The sequence below is a fragment of the Globicephala melas genome, chromosome 12 (assembly GCF_963455315.2).
Source record: "Globicephala melas chromosome 12, mGloMel1.2, whole genome shotgun sequence".
In the NCBI taxonomy this organism is placed as follows: domain Eukaryota; kingdom Metazoa; phylum Chordata; class Mammalia; order Artiodactyla; family Delphinidae; genus Globicephala; species Globicephala melas.
In genome coordinates this window covers 65,477,621-65,492,827 of record NC_083325.1, presented here as the reverse complement: position 1 = coordinate 65,492,827, position 15,207 = coordinate 65,477,621, and the positions used below count along the sequence as shown (strand labels likewise).

The window sequence follows — 15,207 nt, the reverse complement described above, 5'->3', positions numbered from 1 at the left end:
ACTGTAAGGCAGGTATTATTACAATCCCCATTTTAGAAACAAGGAAATTTGCCCAATATCATGCATCAGTTAAGTGATGGAATGGGATTTGAACCCAGGTCTGCAGATTCTGAATCTAAGCTTTCAATCATTTTCATTTAAATCCGTACCTCCTGGTTCCTCATCATCAACAGCATTCACCAGGATGTGGCATTTTCCATCCTTAGAGGCTCCATCTCCATCTCCACCCTTTTGGACTATTTGGACACAATACTCCTTTATGTACTGTACCAACTCTAACAGTCAGTGAAAGGCACAGGAGTCTGTGACTCTCCCCTTAACCCAGAATCAAATTGAGACGAGACAGTTTGATTGGAGTCAGAATCAACTTGACCCAGCTGGGAAATCAGGTAAAATCTGGGGATATTAAGCCAAGAAAGGAGAAGCCAGCCCCCCGTCCTCCTTGCCAGATGACAGGTGTGTGTCTGCATTTATGTAACCGATGCCCATACACCCCAGCTGTGGTTTCTCACGCAGAGGAATATGAACACTATAGGGGTTCACACACCGTGTGAAGATCTAATTAGCAGTTTCATAAGCCCAGCAGAGTGCCAGCTGCAGAAAGCAGCAGGGACAGGAAAGGAGGAGGGACTCGAGTGCTGAGTCAGGCTGGGTTGTTATTAAATGCCACGTTCAGCACCTGTGCCAGGGGCTGAGCATGCCGGTCACCAAGGAAGGATGCCAAGCCCGAAGGCCCTGGAGGAAATTAGCTCTTAGGCAGCATGCCCCTTCCAGTAACCAGTTCTCCAGGCCTTCCCTGGAAGAAAAGTCTCTGTGCTATTGATGAGAACCACCACCTCCCTCCAACCCCCAGAATAAGAACAGCACAGCCCAACGCCCTTGCCAGGTACCTGCGGCAGAAGGACCCGCCAGCTGGCCACATGATCATTTTTCTCTGTAACCCAGAGGCCCATGGCATCCCTCCCAGCTGTGATTCCTGAGTATTGCTGCTTCAGGAGCAGGGCCACTGCTGTCCCAGGGCCCCAACTTACCTTGGCGAAAGTCCGGAAGCCCTGGAGGATGGGTCTGTAGCCTGTACAACGGCACAGGTTTCCTGTGGGCCAAGGAAAAAGCTGCAGTGTCAGCGCAGGCCCCGGAGCAGCTAAGGGGTTTGTGGCTTTGCTCCCAGCTCAGTTAAATGCTCTCTTTACATATTCTATTTTCTTTGCTTGGAATGACCCTCCTCCTGCTTGTACCCCTGACTTCAAAACATCTACCACTTCTTCCAGGAAGCCTTGCTAGAATGCCTAGACTGAATCAGGTGCTCCTCCTAAGTCCTCCCATGGTGCCTAGTCATAGCTTTATCAGTGAGCTTATCAAACTACATTATAAGCTCTCTTCCCCTTCAGAGTACAACCTCCTTGAGAGGAGGGACTGTGTCTTTCATCCCTGTGTCCCCTGTACCCTGTATTGTGCCTGACATATGATAGGACTTCATATAACTGACTGAATAAATGATGCATTAAAATGGATTGAATGAATCAATTCAGAGGAACAGATACCAGGCCCAACCATCTGGGCCCATTCACAGAAGGCAAAGTGGGAAGCCAGTCCCTGCTCAAGGCTCAGAGTCATGGCGTCCTTCCTCATAGGTGGCCCTTGCCCTGCAGAACCCTGCTCTGAGGAAGCAGCAAGGGAAGACGCCATGTCATTAGCTTCTGTGCGGTTTCCCAGACGATCTCCTCCCACTCCGGCCACTCATGGCTACCCCATCCTAGCACGGGGTGAGAGCAGAAGACACCTCAGGAAGATGAACACTAAGGCAGGAGACCCCAGAAGGTCTCCAAACCACCCAAGTGTTCTTCCAATTAAGAAAGCACCACCCTTCCAGTCAATCGTAACCAACATGGTGGGATGGTCTGAGCCTTTCCCTCAAAAGGCGGTGCCTGGAACTCCTACTCCACGCCTGGCATCCACTCTGGCCCTGCCCTGCCCTCCTCAGAGCCCCACTTGCCACTCCACCTCCCAGGCCCTGCCTCAAGGCCCATACCCTGGAAGGCATCCTCGATCTCCTCAACAGTGGGCTCGGGCTGGTTCCGAAGCAGCGTGTACATGCTCATGACGATGCCGGGGGTGCAGAACCCACACTGGGAGCCGTGGCTTTTGGCGATTCTCTCCTAAAAGGGGCAGATGACGTAGACACCTGTGTTGCAGAACCCCTCCCAGGCTCCCTCGCGACTCAGCTGGAGCCAGCCCATGTCGACAGGCAGCGTAGGGTAGCAGGCCGCGTGAAGTCAAATCGTAGTGCTGCCACTTCCCAGCTGTGACCTTGGCCAGTTACCAAGCCTCACTAAGCCTTGTCTATATGTTTAGGACCATCCTAGCACTTAGAGGATTCAGTGAGATCATTCACATAAAACTCTTAACATCATCCATGGCATAGAGGAAGGAGTCAACCCATGGGAGTTATTAATAGGACAGCCCCCTCAAAGAACAACGACTGTTAAAGCCAGAGGGGCTTCTCACCCTTCATTCCCTTCAACAGAGAGAGGAGGAAGCCGGCTCAGAGATTTAAGACATGTATGCAAGATCACACATGGTGAATGCTAGAGCTGTGTCAGGTTCTTCTAACTACACGACCCCACAATCCAAAATCAACCAAATGAATGCATTTTATTCCAAATTAGAATGCTGCTGTATTCTTATGTGAAGGCAATCCTTGAAGTCCAACGGGTGGGGACTTAAGAATTGGGGAATGTGTGATAGAGAATTCGCTAAAAGCACTGAATGTCACAGAATTTTCATTCAAACCTGCAAGGTTTTTATTACAAGGAGATTCTCCACATCTACACTATTTTTTAATCTCTGGGAATCTCTCTTGGAACTTACATTAAGTAAAATTGCTAGAATGTTGTATCCCCAGTGCCTAGCATGGCTAGTCATTCATTTGACAGATATTTACTGAGAAACTATTATGTACCAGGAGTGGTAAAGGCACTGGGGACAGAGAGTGAAGAAGAGAGATGAGGTTCCTGGTCTCATGAAGCTCATATCCTAGTAGGGGAAATACTGACAAAAACAAAGAAGAAAATTTGAGGTGGAGGTCAGTGCACTGTAGAGAATTAGTACAAGAGGACATGACCCAGACTGACTAGTGGCTATTTGGAGTGGTTAGAAAAGCCACTCTGAAAAAGTGACCTTCCAGTTGAACTTAATGACGTAATTTGGAGCAGGGAAGGGTGTATCCCAGGCAGAGGGAACAGCGAGTGCAAAGGCTCTGAGCACAGACAGTGTGAAAGTCTGATGTGCTAGAGCTGCTGAAAGGCCGGGGTGGATGGAATCCTGGGACAAGGGATGTCAGCTGGGGGAACAGGCAGCAGCCAGTCCGTGCAGCTCTTCATAAACCAGGGTTAGGGATCCGGATGGTTATTCTGGGTGTGATGACGAGAGGGCTTTAAGGGGAATTTCAGCAGGGCTTGATATGATCGAATTCGTGTTTTTAAAGAATCACTGTAGCTGCTGGGCAGGGAATAGCTGTAGGGGCAAGAGAAGAAACAGGGGAACAGGACACTAAAGTGGCCTAGGCAAGAGGGGATAGTGACTTGAACCAAACATTAATGGGGGAAACAGAGGAAAAAAATGAAGATTTCATTGTAAAGTTTGGAGGTAGAGTAGTTACTACTTCTGGATGGATTGGGTGTGGTGTATCAGAGAAAGAATCATAGGTGACTCCTAGATTTTTATCTTGAGCAATTGGGTGGATGCTTTTGCCACTGACTCAGACGGAGGAAGACCAGGGAAGAAAGAAGTTGGGGGGAAAATAGCGTTTTGTTAAGTTTGAGAGTAGACATCCATCTAGCAATTTAACTGGGCAGCTGGAAAGAGGAGTCTGGTCTCTGAGGAGAGGTCGAAACTGAAGATACAAAGATGATGCATTCACGTGTAGATGGCATTAAACTCACCTCAGGAGAGTGTGAAGGCGGAGAAGAGATGGGGCCCAGGCCAGAGCCCAGGGTGCTGCAGCAATTAGGCACTGAGCCGAGGAAGAGCTGTACATGGTGCAAGCATGGAGGTAGGAGGAAAATGAGGGAAGTGTGGTGTCGTAGAAGCCAAGAGAAAAACATAAATGGACAAGAGGAAGTGGAATCTACAGCTTATTTGGAGCCAAAAGAAGTACATCAGGAATAAGGATCTATTCCATCGGAAAGAGAGTGTTTTCGCCTCATTGTACGGATACGATCCCTGTGTTTAAACGGTTCATTCTTTCTTTCATCTATGTTTCAAAGAAAAGTACAAGCCCTCATTAATCTTCTCACATCCGCCGCAGGCTGGACAAGTTCAGTAATCTGCCCTTTTCCTGCCTAGGAAGCAAAGACATGGCAGTGAAGCAATACCACCCCACCGCGCTCTGACCCCACATGACTGGCCCAAGATGCTCCCTCCAGGGAGTATAATTAGTTTGCTAATTATACGTAGTTTGCTAATATGTAATTAGTTTGTATAGTATAATTATAATATATAATAGTATAATTAGTTTGCTAATTATATAACCGGCGATCCTGACTCCAGACTCACATAAGGGGCACAAGGGTGGCAGGATCTGAATGACACAGTCAAGGGAAGATTAAGAAAAGGGCCTGGCTCAGGCACCTTCCACGATGCAATCTCCTAAGGACCTCCTGCCTCAGTTTCCCTAAACGTAAGCACCAGGAACAGTGGCTTTTCCTTCCCACTGTGCTCTGCTCCCACATGGGCTCCATTCCACCTTGTCTACGAGCATCCTTTCTCTCTCCACAAACCCCTCAGACTACTGCCCACTCCTCCCCAAAGTGTTCCCAATTTCGCTTCATCCTCAGGTGCCTGGTACCATCAGGGAGAAAGCACTGGTCAGACACCCACGTGTCTCTGTTCTCTGACTCAGCCCTTGCTAACCTCCACTTTAATGAGCCCATGTCTGTAGGATCCATGGGTGAAAGGTGAGAGGTGCAATGAAATTACCACTGGAGGGAGCAGGGAGTAGGTGGGCTTTTTATCAAGGGGCACAGAGCATTTGGAATCTTCAGTCTGAGACGGCAAGGGGGCTTCCTAAGCAGGCTCGGGCACAAGGTGAGGAAGTCCCCATGCCCCTCCTCCTCCAGCTCTGACACAGCTGGACTTACCAGCCGCCAGATCCAGTTGACCTCTTGGTTCCCATGGGGCATGCAATGTCACCATCCACCCAGACACAGGAGGGAGCTCCAGGCTCGGGTGCCTCCACTCCCTGCCTCACAGCCACCCCCTCACCTCCACGAGGATCTGGGGAGGTGGCTGGGTCGGAATGCCACCTTGGCCCGGGAAGTGACACTCGGCCCAACGACCCAGAGCAAGTCTGCAGCCTTGGTCAGAGCCTCTGGTTACCTGCACAGGATGCAGCCTCGTCTTGGTACTTCCGATTCCTTCCACAGTTGTCACGGCAACATGGTGCAAGGAGCAAATGGGGGCCAGGCAGGCATTGGCAGAAAAGTGACTGGAACCCAAATTAAGGTCATTCCATCGACCACTCAGGTCATCAGAGCAGACCTGGGTGCAGGGTCTGGGAGATCTGTGATGCCTGTGTCACTTCTCTTCACTCTATATTATGTTCTTTTCTACAGGTGTCCTCACCTCTCTACCCAAGACTCTGCGCCCAAGCCCCTCCAGAGTCCTGTGGAGTCACACACCGGTGCGCCCTAGGCCTCTGAGCTGGAGCACGGGACCCAGGGTCACTTTCAGCTGCCTCTTAGCCTGACACTGGAGGCTGAGTCAAGAGGAAGCTTCTGGCAGTTTCCAGGCCCAAAGTGTGCTCCTCTCTCTGCAGGGCCCGTCCTTAGCCACTTCAATTTCAGAACCTCCTGTCACTTTTGCTTCTCTGCTTTCACTCACCTCCATTTCTCCCATTCCTCTGTGGGGAGAGGGAGGGGAAATCCCCAGGTGGCATGGGACACCAACCCCTTAGAAATAGCTTCCCCACATCTATCCCTTTATTCATCGCTCATTCACTCATACAGACAACATCAGTTACTGAAGGCCAACCAAGTGCCAGGCACCCTGCCGAGGGCTGAGGAAATAAAGGTGAATAAGGTGGAATCTCTGTCTTCTAATAGCTTGCCTTCAACTCAGGAAAACAGAAGCCAGTGTGAAGATGAAATTTAAATATTTTACGGTAAGTGTTTCAGGAGGGCTATGCACAGGGCACCATGGCACCAGCAGAGACAAGGGGCACCTAACCCAGTCTTGGGAGGTCAAGGAAGGCTTCCTAGAGGAGGTGATATTTTGCCCAGTCCTAAAGTGCTAGTAAGAGATAGCCAGGTAGAGAAGTCCTTGAGAAAAGGACATTCAAGATGGGAAACAGCTTCTGCAAAGACCAAGAAATGAATGGGCATGGAGCATTGGTAGTTCACAATTGTTTCTGCATGAACAGAGTGCTGGACCCGTGAAGAGAAAGAAAACTGGAGAGGAAAGATGGGGAAAACTGAAGGACCTCACATGTTGAACAAAAAGATTGGACTTTAATTTGGGGGCAATGGAGGCCTACTGAAGGATTTCATGGGATGTGATATAAGTCTGAATTTTAAAAAGATGATTTTTTTCAGCAGTTCAGAATCTTGTCCATATATATTTATAAGCCAGGAAGATACTTCCTAAGACATCATTCTATAATGTCCCTCTTCATGACCAAGGTCTACTTAGAAACACAGGGGCTTACATGTATACGCGCACACGCACACTCACTCAAAAGCTGACCCCTGCTTCACGGTCCTCAAAGGCCATCAGCCAGCAGGCAAAGGATACATGATCTTGTCCTGGAGACGATCATACTTGGAAAGCATCACCGTGCAGGCCCCACAGCCGCCTTCTCCGCAGCCCAGCTTTGTCCCTCTCAGCCCCACTGGATGGTCAAGGGTTAAAGAATATGAACTCAGAGAAAACAAAGTCTTTGTTGGGCTGCTGGGAAATGCCTGCACTGAGCTTCGAGTGAAGAGCCATTCGTCCACACGCAGGCTCAGGCCCCTCAACCTGGGAGGCAGCAGACCCACACGGCCTCCCACTCAGACGGGATCAGGGAATGAGGCCAATTCCATTGTACAGAAAAGGAAAGGCACCAGCACCCATGTGTCAACCCCTGGGACTGGAGTTCCACTGCTCTCTAATCCTGGAGATTTTCTTGGGATCAAGGTCTTCTAGGTGTGGTCTTAACAGTCCCCCAACCCTGTGGTCTCACTGGGCAGGTAAATCAGGCACCTCAAAGACTGAGTATGTGGGCCAGCCCTCACATCACCCCAGCTGGTCATGCAAGGAAGCCATTCAAGCCAGCATGGGACTTGCTGAGTTCAGCTTCCCTCATCCCCCCGCCAAACCTTCTGGATTGATGAAGTCCAGGGGCTGGACCAGGGGCTTCTGAATATCCATCCCATAGGATATGTGAATGGAAATTAAAATGAAGATATTTTTGAGGTCAGAAACCAATATTGGAGCCACCTCTTATATATTGGGGGAGACAAAATCTCCGATACTTTGCGCTTGAAAAGTGCCTAACTAATAGGCTATTCTGGAGAACAGCAGTTATGGTGGCCTCTTTCCCGGGGACACAGGCTCCATCGCTGCTTTTCCCTCAGGCCCACAGGCCTCCAGGCCATCTATCTTCCTACTGAAGATGGAAGGACCTGAGGCTATTATCCCTGGTCACTTCCCTAATTTCAAGATAAAATTAATAACTAACAATGATAAAGCATCTTCTACTTGGAAAGCAGCTATACCCATGGACCCGTTTGATCTTCATAATAATGTGGTTAGCAGGTAGGGCAGGAATTGGTGAAAGAAAGAAAGAGAGAAAGAGAGAGAGAGGAGGGAGGGAGGGAGGAAGGAAGACAGAGAGAGAGAAAGAGAGAGAGAGAGAGGGAAAGAGAGAAAGAAAGAAGGAAAGGAAGGAAGGAAGGAAGGAACGAAGGGAGGAAGACTGAGACCCAAGATGTAATGTGCGCCCTGCAAGGTGACAGCCACTTGTGTCACCTTGAGTGTTAGGGAACACGGCCATCTGACTCCTCCCCCACCATGCTGCTGCTTCTTTTAAAGCACAGCTGGGGAGGGATCTCTAGATCTCGAGTTATTCTCTTCACTAGTCTGGACGTATGAGATCAGCAGTTTAGACCACGCTAGGGGCACGTGAGGACGAATGGAAGCAGCCCAAAGTAGTCTAGAGGTCTTCTGCTAGCCTGGGCATCCTTCTGGAAGCCAGGGTAGAAGTCAAGGCTAGTGTCTTCTCTCTTGCCTGGAACTCCCACAGATCAACTCTCAACACAGGCAGCAGGAAGCCACCAGGACTTCATATTTACATGCCAACTTTCAGGTTTGGAGTTCATTTGAGATTTGGCCTTTAAACCAGCCAACTGCTATGATCAGGAATTTCTGAGGCTGTCAGGTCTTCAAAACTGTACTAGAAATCTAAAATTGATGTCAACAATCTCTAAGAGTGAGCCTCTCTTTCCAGACCACCCAGGTAGATGGGCTGGAAATGGAGTCCCACGCAGTCCCCTGATCCCACTGAGTGACTCCAGGTCTACAAAAAACGCCATCAGGTCCATGTGCTGTGAACCTCCAGACCTGCCCCCACCAGGTCAAAAATCCAGGACAAAGTACACTAGAGCCAGCCACTATCTGATAGGAGGTGAAAGAACCAGAGGCAAGGCCATGGATTCCAGGCTGGCTTCTGAGGGTGCTGAAACGATCCTTTGTTGTTCCAAAGTATGTCACTGCAAGGAGCCACCAGACGTCCCTGCCTCTGGGAGCCACAAGGGTTTATAGACAGAGGTCAGGATGAGTATCATTCTACAACAGACCCCTAGAGAGTTTCCAGTGTGGGTGGGAAGTTCAGAGCATGGCTCCCGGCTTCAGTCCAGGTCTGCCAGCATTTGCCCAGAACACACGAGGGGGAGGTGTATCCCTTAACACATCCAGCCTCGCTTCCTCCTCTGTTAAAGGGATCGCTGTGAATCAGTGAGATAGCCTACATAAATCACCTTGAACTCCACCCATAGGTAGTCAGTGCCCATTAATGTTAGCTCCTATTCTAGCTTTACTGCTGGTATTGTTCCAGGGCCTCAGAATACTTTCCTACTAGGAAGGGACAAAAGGGATGGGGGATCTTACAGAAGCACTCCCCACTCTGGGAGCAGAGCAGTACCCCAACCCTGCTCAGGAGTCCCCCACCCCATGCTTCCCAGTGCCTGCCATTCCCACAGTGGATGGTGCCTCTACATGATTCCTACCTCAGGCAGCATTTTCCCCAAAAAATACCCCTTCCCCTGACTTTCTCTCCACCTTCGCAGAGCTAGAAACCCTGCCCGGGAAGCCCATTTACGTATTAACAAAGGTCTGCTGAGGCAGGCTCTGCTCCTCCTGGGGCTGGGGGGAGGGGAATGGCCACGAAGCTTGCCAGAGCTAAGGAGGGTATTTTGGAGCTGCTTGTTTTACAGGCCCAGGGTAGAACCTTAAATGCAGGAGACTTGAAGAACATCAAGAACCATATTCTTACTCGGCAGCTGAGAATTTCAGACCCACCAGCCTCAAATGACTTCCCAAGGTCACACAGCTGGCAAGTGGCAGAGTTGCAACTAAGACACAGGGGTCCAGAGCCCTAACCCAGTGCTCTTTCCTCTGCACTTCACGGTCTCCAGACCAGTCACTAGCAAATGGGGTAAGGCCCAGAGAACGAGTCCCCAAGTGCCCCCTCTCCCTTGCCCCTGCTCCAAAGTCAGGATACATTTTCTTCTCAGGTAGGCCAAAAGGGTTGTTTCTGGATCTGCATTTTTCTCCACCACCTATAAAAGCAAACACCAAAGAAAACTATATCAGAGGTATACTTAGTCATCGTCTCACCCAAGAATTTGTAGAGTTAATGGAGATGTGCTACATGTATCATGAAAACGAAGGTGTTTTTCTTAATTCTATAAGATGAGCATATCAGCTGCAAGCCAAATCGTGTACCTGCGGACATGCTGCAATTGTAAAATTCTGCATTAGTGCTCAGCTCTGGACCCACCACAGAGCACTTAGGTACAGCGCTGGCCGTGCTGGGCTGACCAAGGCAAAGTTCCCTTCAAATTGAACAAGTCATTTCATTTCCAGCTGCTGGAGCACATTTGTGAACGCCAGGGACAGCTGGGAGCGGTGGCATGCAGACCTCTGGCTTTGCATCCTGGAGGGTGGACACTCAGGCGGTGGATGGCCAGTCTGCTGGCCTGTGCTCATAACAGAGTGTGGTGTGCGTTGGGTCATCACAGTCAACAGCACTAACACAGGTTAGAAATGGAGGAGAAATCTCAAACCAAAGGCCCACAAACGGAATGTTCAATAAGGCAGAAAGTTTGTCCATGAGGTGTGGTGCTAGTTTCAGATGCAGATCATCAAAGGAAATCTATGAAAACCTGTTTCACTTCTCCTCATGCATCATCACGCCTAAAAGGGTCCGGGTGATTGGGATGATCAAGGGGAGAGAATGTGTGATAAGAGTTTCTTTAGAGAGACCTGCACTATGATTCTCACATCTTCCTAAAGGAGGAGGAGGAGGAATCTGCCTCACACCTCCAACCTCATGAGGGGCTTCTACAGCCCTCCATGTAAAGCTCACATGCTGCAGGGCATATGGTGGTCTGGCTTAGCTAAAAGATAGAAAAAGTCTTACCAGACAAGCTGAGGAAGAATTGTAGTGTAAGGATTGATGTGCACTTCCAGAGTTTGGAAGAGCAAAGGATGTGAAATTGTTGTGCCATGGACCCAGCACAGGCCATATGTGAGAGACAGAACTTCCTTGGAGGTGTTTAAATCATTCCTGGAAGACTGACTACAGGAGGTGATGGGACCTCCATCAGAGTCTGTGTGGAGTGGACCTCCCAAAACTGGAGGCTGAGGGAGAACAGCCAGACTGAGAAAACAGCCCCCTACACCATGTCATGAGACTTGCAGTTGAAGGTTCCCAGCAGCGGGAAGCCATCCTACACCAGCACCTAATAAATAAGAACTTTCTCACTACCCTCTCCTCTCTGTCCTGAAATGAAACTGTGTTTGGCAACTTATAATTGCCCATAGGATTTTTTGTTCACTAAGAGTAATCCAGAAGGTCATGAAACTACCAAAATTTACCCTTGAATAAAGTTGAAAGGAAAGTGGAAGATAAAATTAATTTTCTTTTATGATTACACCCCACAGGTACAGCTTGTTCAAATTTTCCTGGTTATAAATTTCACACAAGGAGTTGTTTCTTTTCTCTTGGAAATTAAATCATAAATGCACAAAATAAAAGTCTTTATTACCTTTCTCAAAGATGGCAATAAGGTCCTCTTAGCTTACCAAGAGGCTCCTGCCTCCCCTTCCTCCTGCCCTGCTGCTCTCCTTCTATCACATCCCATCAGTTCTCTGCTCAGTGCCTTCAGTGACCTCCCACATATTCAAGGTAGCATCCAAGTTCCTTAGGCTGTCTTTCAAGACCCTTTTCAATGTGTCCCCAGTCTTCATTTTCAGCCTGTTCCCCTCCTGCTTCCCTGCCAAGCTGGTCTTCATACTCCAGTGAAAATACAACTTAAACCTTCTAACTCCTGTGCCTTTGGCCATTCCATTCCTCTTTCACCTGCATCTTGACTTATTAGAAGACCCCAAACACTTCCCTATCACCCCGGCCACAAGTGGTCCAACCCTCCTTGAACTCCTTGTAAATTTAAAATACCTTTAAAGTACAAAGTCTGAAAAATACGTTTCTTTAGTAGAGGGTTTCTCAGGGTTTTAATATTCATCCTTTCATTCTGTCCACATTCATTGGGCACCTACTATGTGCCAACACTATACAAAGTGGTCTAGGGATATCTAAGAAGAGTATCTGGTGGGGATACTTTTCTTTGAAATACATTTTGGAATATGGTACCTTACCTAATCACAGTCCACTTTGCCAACTAGTTCGTAAACTCCTGAATGGTAACTGCCTGGTCTTAGGGATTGTATTCCTCCAGTACCTATGTGTCCCATAGGCTCAGGCCTCAGAGGAGCTTGTAAATGTTGACGACATGGGTAGGTGGGTGGGTGAGTGAGTGACTGTTGCCTCCTCACTGACTGCTGCTTCTCGTGGGGGTCACTCCTGGACACCTTCAACTGCACCCTACACGCCGAATCTTCCCAGACTCCTCTAGGGGCCACCATCTCCACTAACCAGAGAGTGACTGTTCAGAAAAACAAGAATCCTGTCCTTCAAGAGGATGGTCACTACGGTGATACCAAAATCCTGGGCAGCTCTTTCCCTTCGACTCTGACTCTAGATCAGATGTGGAAACCATCATCACCAAGACCTGTCACCACCACAGAAGGCCCTCGAGGTATTTGATCATTGACATCTTACACCCTCTCCAGGACCACAGTGAGTGAAGACAGAATCCTGGACAGTGGTCTGAAACAGGGAGAGTAGGAAGCTCATATTTAAGAGTGAGTCACTAAGTACCAACAGCTTCTTTGGTAACCTCCTTGCACAATATCTGGTAACAAAAGATCTAGAATATCTTGGGAATAGAATTAGGAAGAAGCTTACAGCTGTCTTTATTTGACTGGGAATTCCCTCGCTTGGTCTAGTTTTTATAGCGCTGCTTTCGCCTCATCCCTCCTTGCATTGCCTCACCACCTTTCCAGCAGATTCTCAAAAGTCTGCGTGTTTATAAAATTAAAAGCACTGATATTCATCACAGAAACCTGTAGTAGTAGAAGCTTCAAGAGATAGTAGGGTTTGGGCTTCCCTGGTGGCACAGTGGTTGGGAGTCCACCTGCCGATGCATGGGACACGGGTTCGTGCCCCGGTCCAGGAAGATCCCACGTGCCGCGGAGCGGCCGGGCCCGTGAGCCATGGCCACTGAGCCTGCGCGTCCGGAGGCTGTGCTCCGCAACGGGAGAGGCCGCCACAGTGAGAGGCCCGCGTACCGCAAAAAAAAAACGAAAAAGAGATAGTAGGGTTTGATGTAATGATACTATCTACAAATTTTAAATTGCTTTCCTAAGGTGAAAATAAAATACATGGGGAAACAATTTTCACCAAACCAGATTCACCTTGAAATGCTCGCTTCTAGATCCGGTGCATCATAGCAAACCGTCCCCAAAGAAGAACAGAAGCTTGTACCGTCACACGTGAACTGATGGCTTAATAAATAATCAAACCTTAGAGTGAGACTGTGCCTTGGAAGTCACTGAATCCGTTTGCTCACCCAATATAAAAATTGCTTAGAAAAATGCCATGAAGATGCCACTGTGTAAGTAATGGATCGAGAAAGCCAATTCAACGACTGTTTCTTAAATCTCTACAATGCAATTGCTGAATGTGACAAAGTCGTTGGAATTCTTGGCCACAAGTCTAACAGCCACCAACAAGGAAGATTTGCCCTGCCTCTTAGTTTGCTACCAGAGACCAGTCCTGAAAAGAAGTTGGCACAGAGAGACAGCTCTGCACCTGGAAGAGCACAGCTGACCCCAGTTCCCAGGGCCACCCAGTGATACCACTCAAACTGAATCCAACAGTCCTGGGAGCACTGACATTGTGGCGGCTCACGGAATTCCCCTGCTACTCACCCAAATATATCCTGACAATTTAAGCACTAGATGCATTTTAGTTCTTGAAAATTGCCTCCAAAGTTACCCAGTTTCTCAACTCAAAATTGCCAATGCTGCAAAACAAATAAAATTGCTCTGACGATGGGGTATAATCATCACTCATGCTGTGCACACGGCCATTCACAATGCAGCCAATGCTACCCTTTCACTGTCGCTTTCCTTTCCAACAAGGGAGCTGAAGCAGATGCAAGCACCTCAACACCTGCGTAGGGAGAGCAAGTGGACAGTGGAGACAAGGTGATGTACTTGCCCCCTCTTCTCCCTGCACCTGCATTAAGATCCGCAAAGATGCTCGCCCTTCCGGTGCTGCAAGGACTGGTACCCTTATCATAAGGCCGCCCTCTGCCCTACCATCCCCACCTCCCCTAGGTCCCTGTGCAGCAGTGAAGTTAATCCAAGTGAGCAATTTTTATCAAAGTAAGAGGTTTGCAGCATGTATATGTATAACTAAGTGTGTGTGTGGGGGGGGGGGAAGCGTGCCCTTTAAGAAATAAAAATTGTGGCTTGCCACAAGATGTCAGTATACGTCCTCACACAACTTAGCTGTTAACATTTACACAGATGAAATATCAGAATCAAAGCTGTGTACATCTGAGGGCTTCCCTGGTGGCGCAGTGGTTGGGAGTCCCCCTGCTGATGCAGGGGACGCGGGTTCGTGCCCCGGTCCAGGAGGATCCCACATGCCGCGGAGGTGAGAGGCCCGCGTACCGCAAAAAAAAAAAAAAAAAAAAAAAAGCTGTGTACATCTTATACCCTGAGATTAGCAAGAAAACACATTCCTGCTCCTTTTCTCAGTAAAGAAAGCAACAAAAGCCTTAGGATACATTTGATTAAACACAGAAATGGAGGTGACCTCCAATCTCACCTAGAACCCTGCCCACCTTTCTCAGCTTCCTGCCAGTGTCTCTATTACCGCGAAGAGGTGGCAAGGAGCATGGGTGAGCTCACAGACGCCTTTCTTCTCGCTTCCCTCCCCATCACTGCTTTACCCTGTGAGTATCTTGACTGTGTTCTAACCCTGAGAAGGTCTTCTTTCCCCAGTGTTACCCCAAATGCAGCGACAGCTTTGAAGGAAGAGAGAAAGAGAGAAGGCGAACAAATAAGGGAGAACACAAAAGAGAGAGAACAAGAACAGGTCTTTTCCGGAGGACACACATCCCTCCCGGGGATCAGGGAAACCAGAGAAAGGGTCAGCTTCTGCTTACCTTTTTGCCATTCACAAAGAAAACCAACTCATCTGCTGTCATTGTCACGGGTTGGGGGTCCCTGAACTCCAGGTACCTTATGCCCAAGAGGCACTGCCAGTTATTACTGCTCTGCAACTTGAAAAATACGCCTCCCAAAAAAATGAAATGAAGTCAGCCGATGGGAGGGACCAAGCTCAGAGCTTCGGGGCATGGTGAGTTCTTGGCAAAAGACACCCGTTTACATAATCAAGGAAAATGCAATCACACACAGCAAATCACACCCCTAACACCTGTGTCGAAGAGCACAGAGGAAGACACAGGCAGATATCAGCAAGGAGGATGCTGGTGCCAGACGACTGTGGGTCTTAGGAACCACCCTCACAGAACC

General features: G+C 48.7%; 1 protein-coding gene across 1 annotated transcript in view; it reads right to left on the bottom strand.

The window, feature by feature from the left end:
- XDH (xanthine dehydrogenase) overlaps positions 1–14,879 on the bottom strand; it is a 59,874-nt gene extending 44,995 nt beyond the window's left edge. The window contains exons 1-6 of the mRNA XM_030858013.2: positions 14,838–14,879; positions 9,758–9,815; positions 6,790–6,886; positions 5,377–5,485; positions 2,030–2,156; positions 1,032–1,093 (exon numbers count right to left, since the gene is read on the bottom strand). Coding sequence (XP_030713873.2) covers positions 1,032–1,093; positions 2,030–2,156; positions 5,377–5,485; positions 6,790–6,886; positions 9,758–9,815; positions 14,838–14,879 — 495 coding nt within the window. The remainder of the gene's footprint in view (positions 1–1,031; positions 1,094–2,029; positions 2,157–5,376; positions 5,486–6,789; positions 6,887–9,757; positions 9,816–14,837) is intronic.
- Between the last annotated feature and the right edge of the window lie 328 nt (positions 14,880–15,207).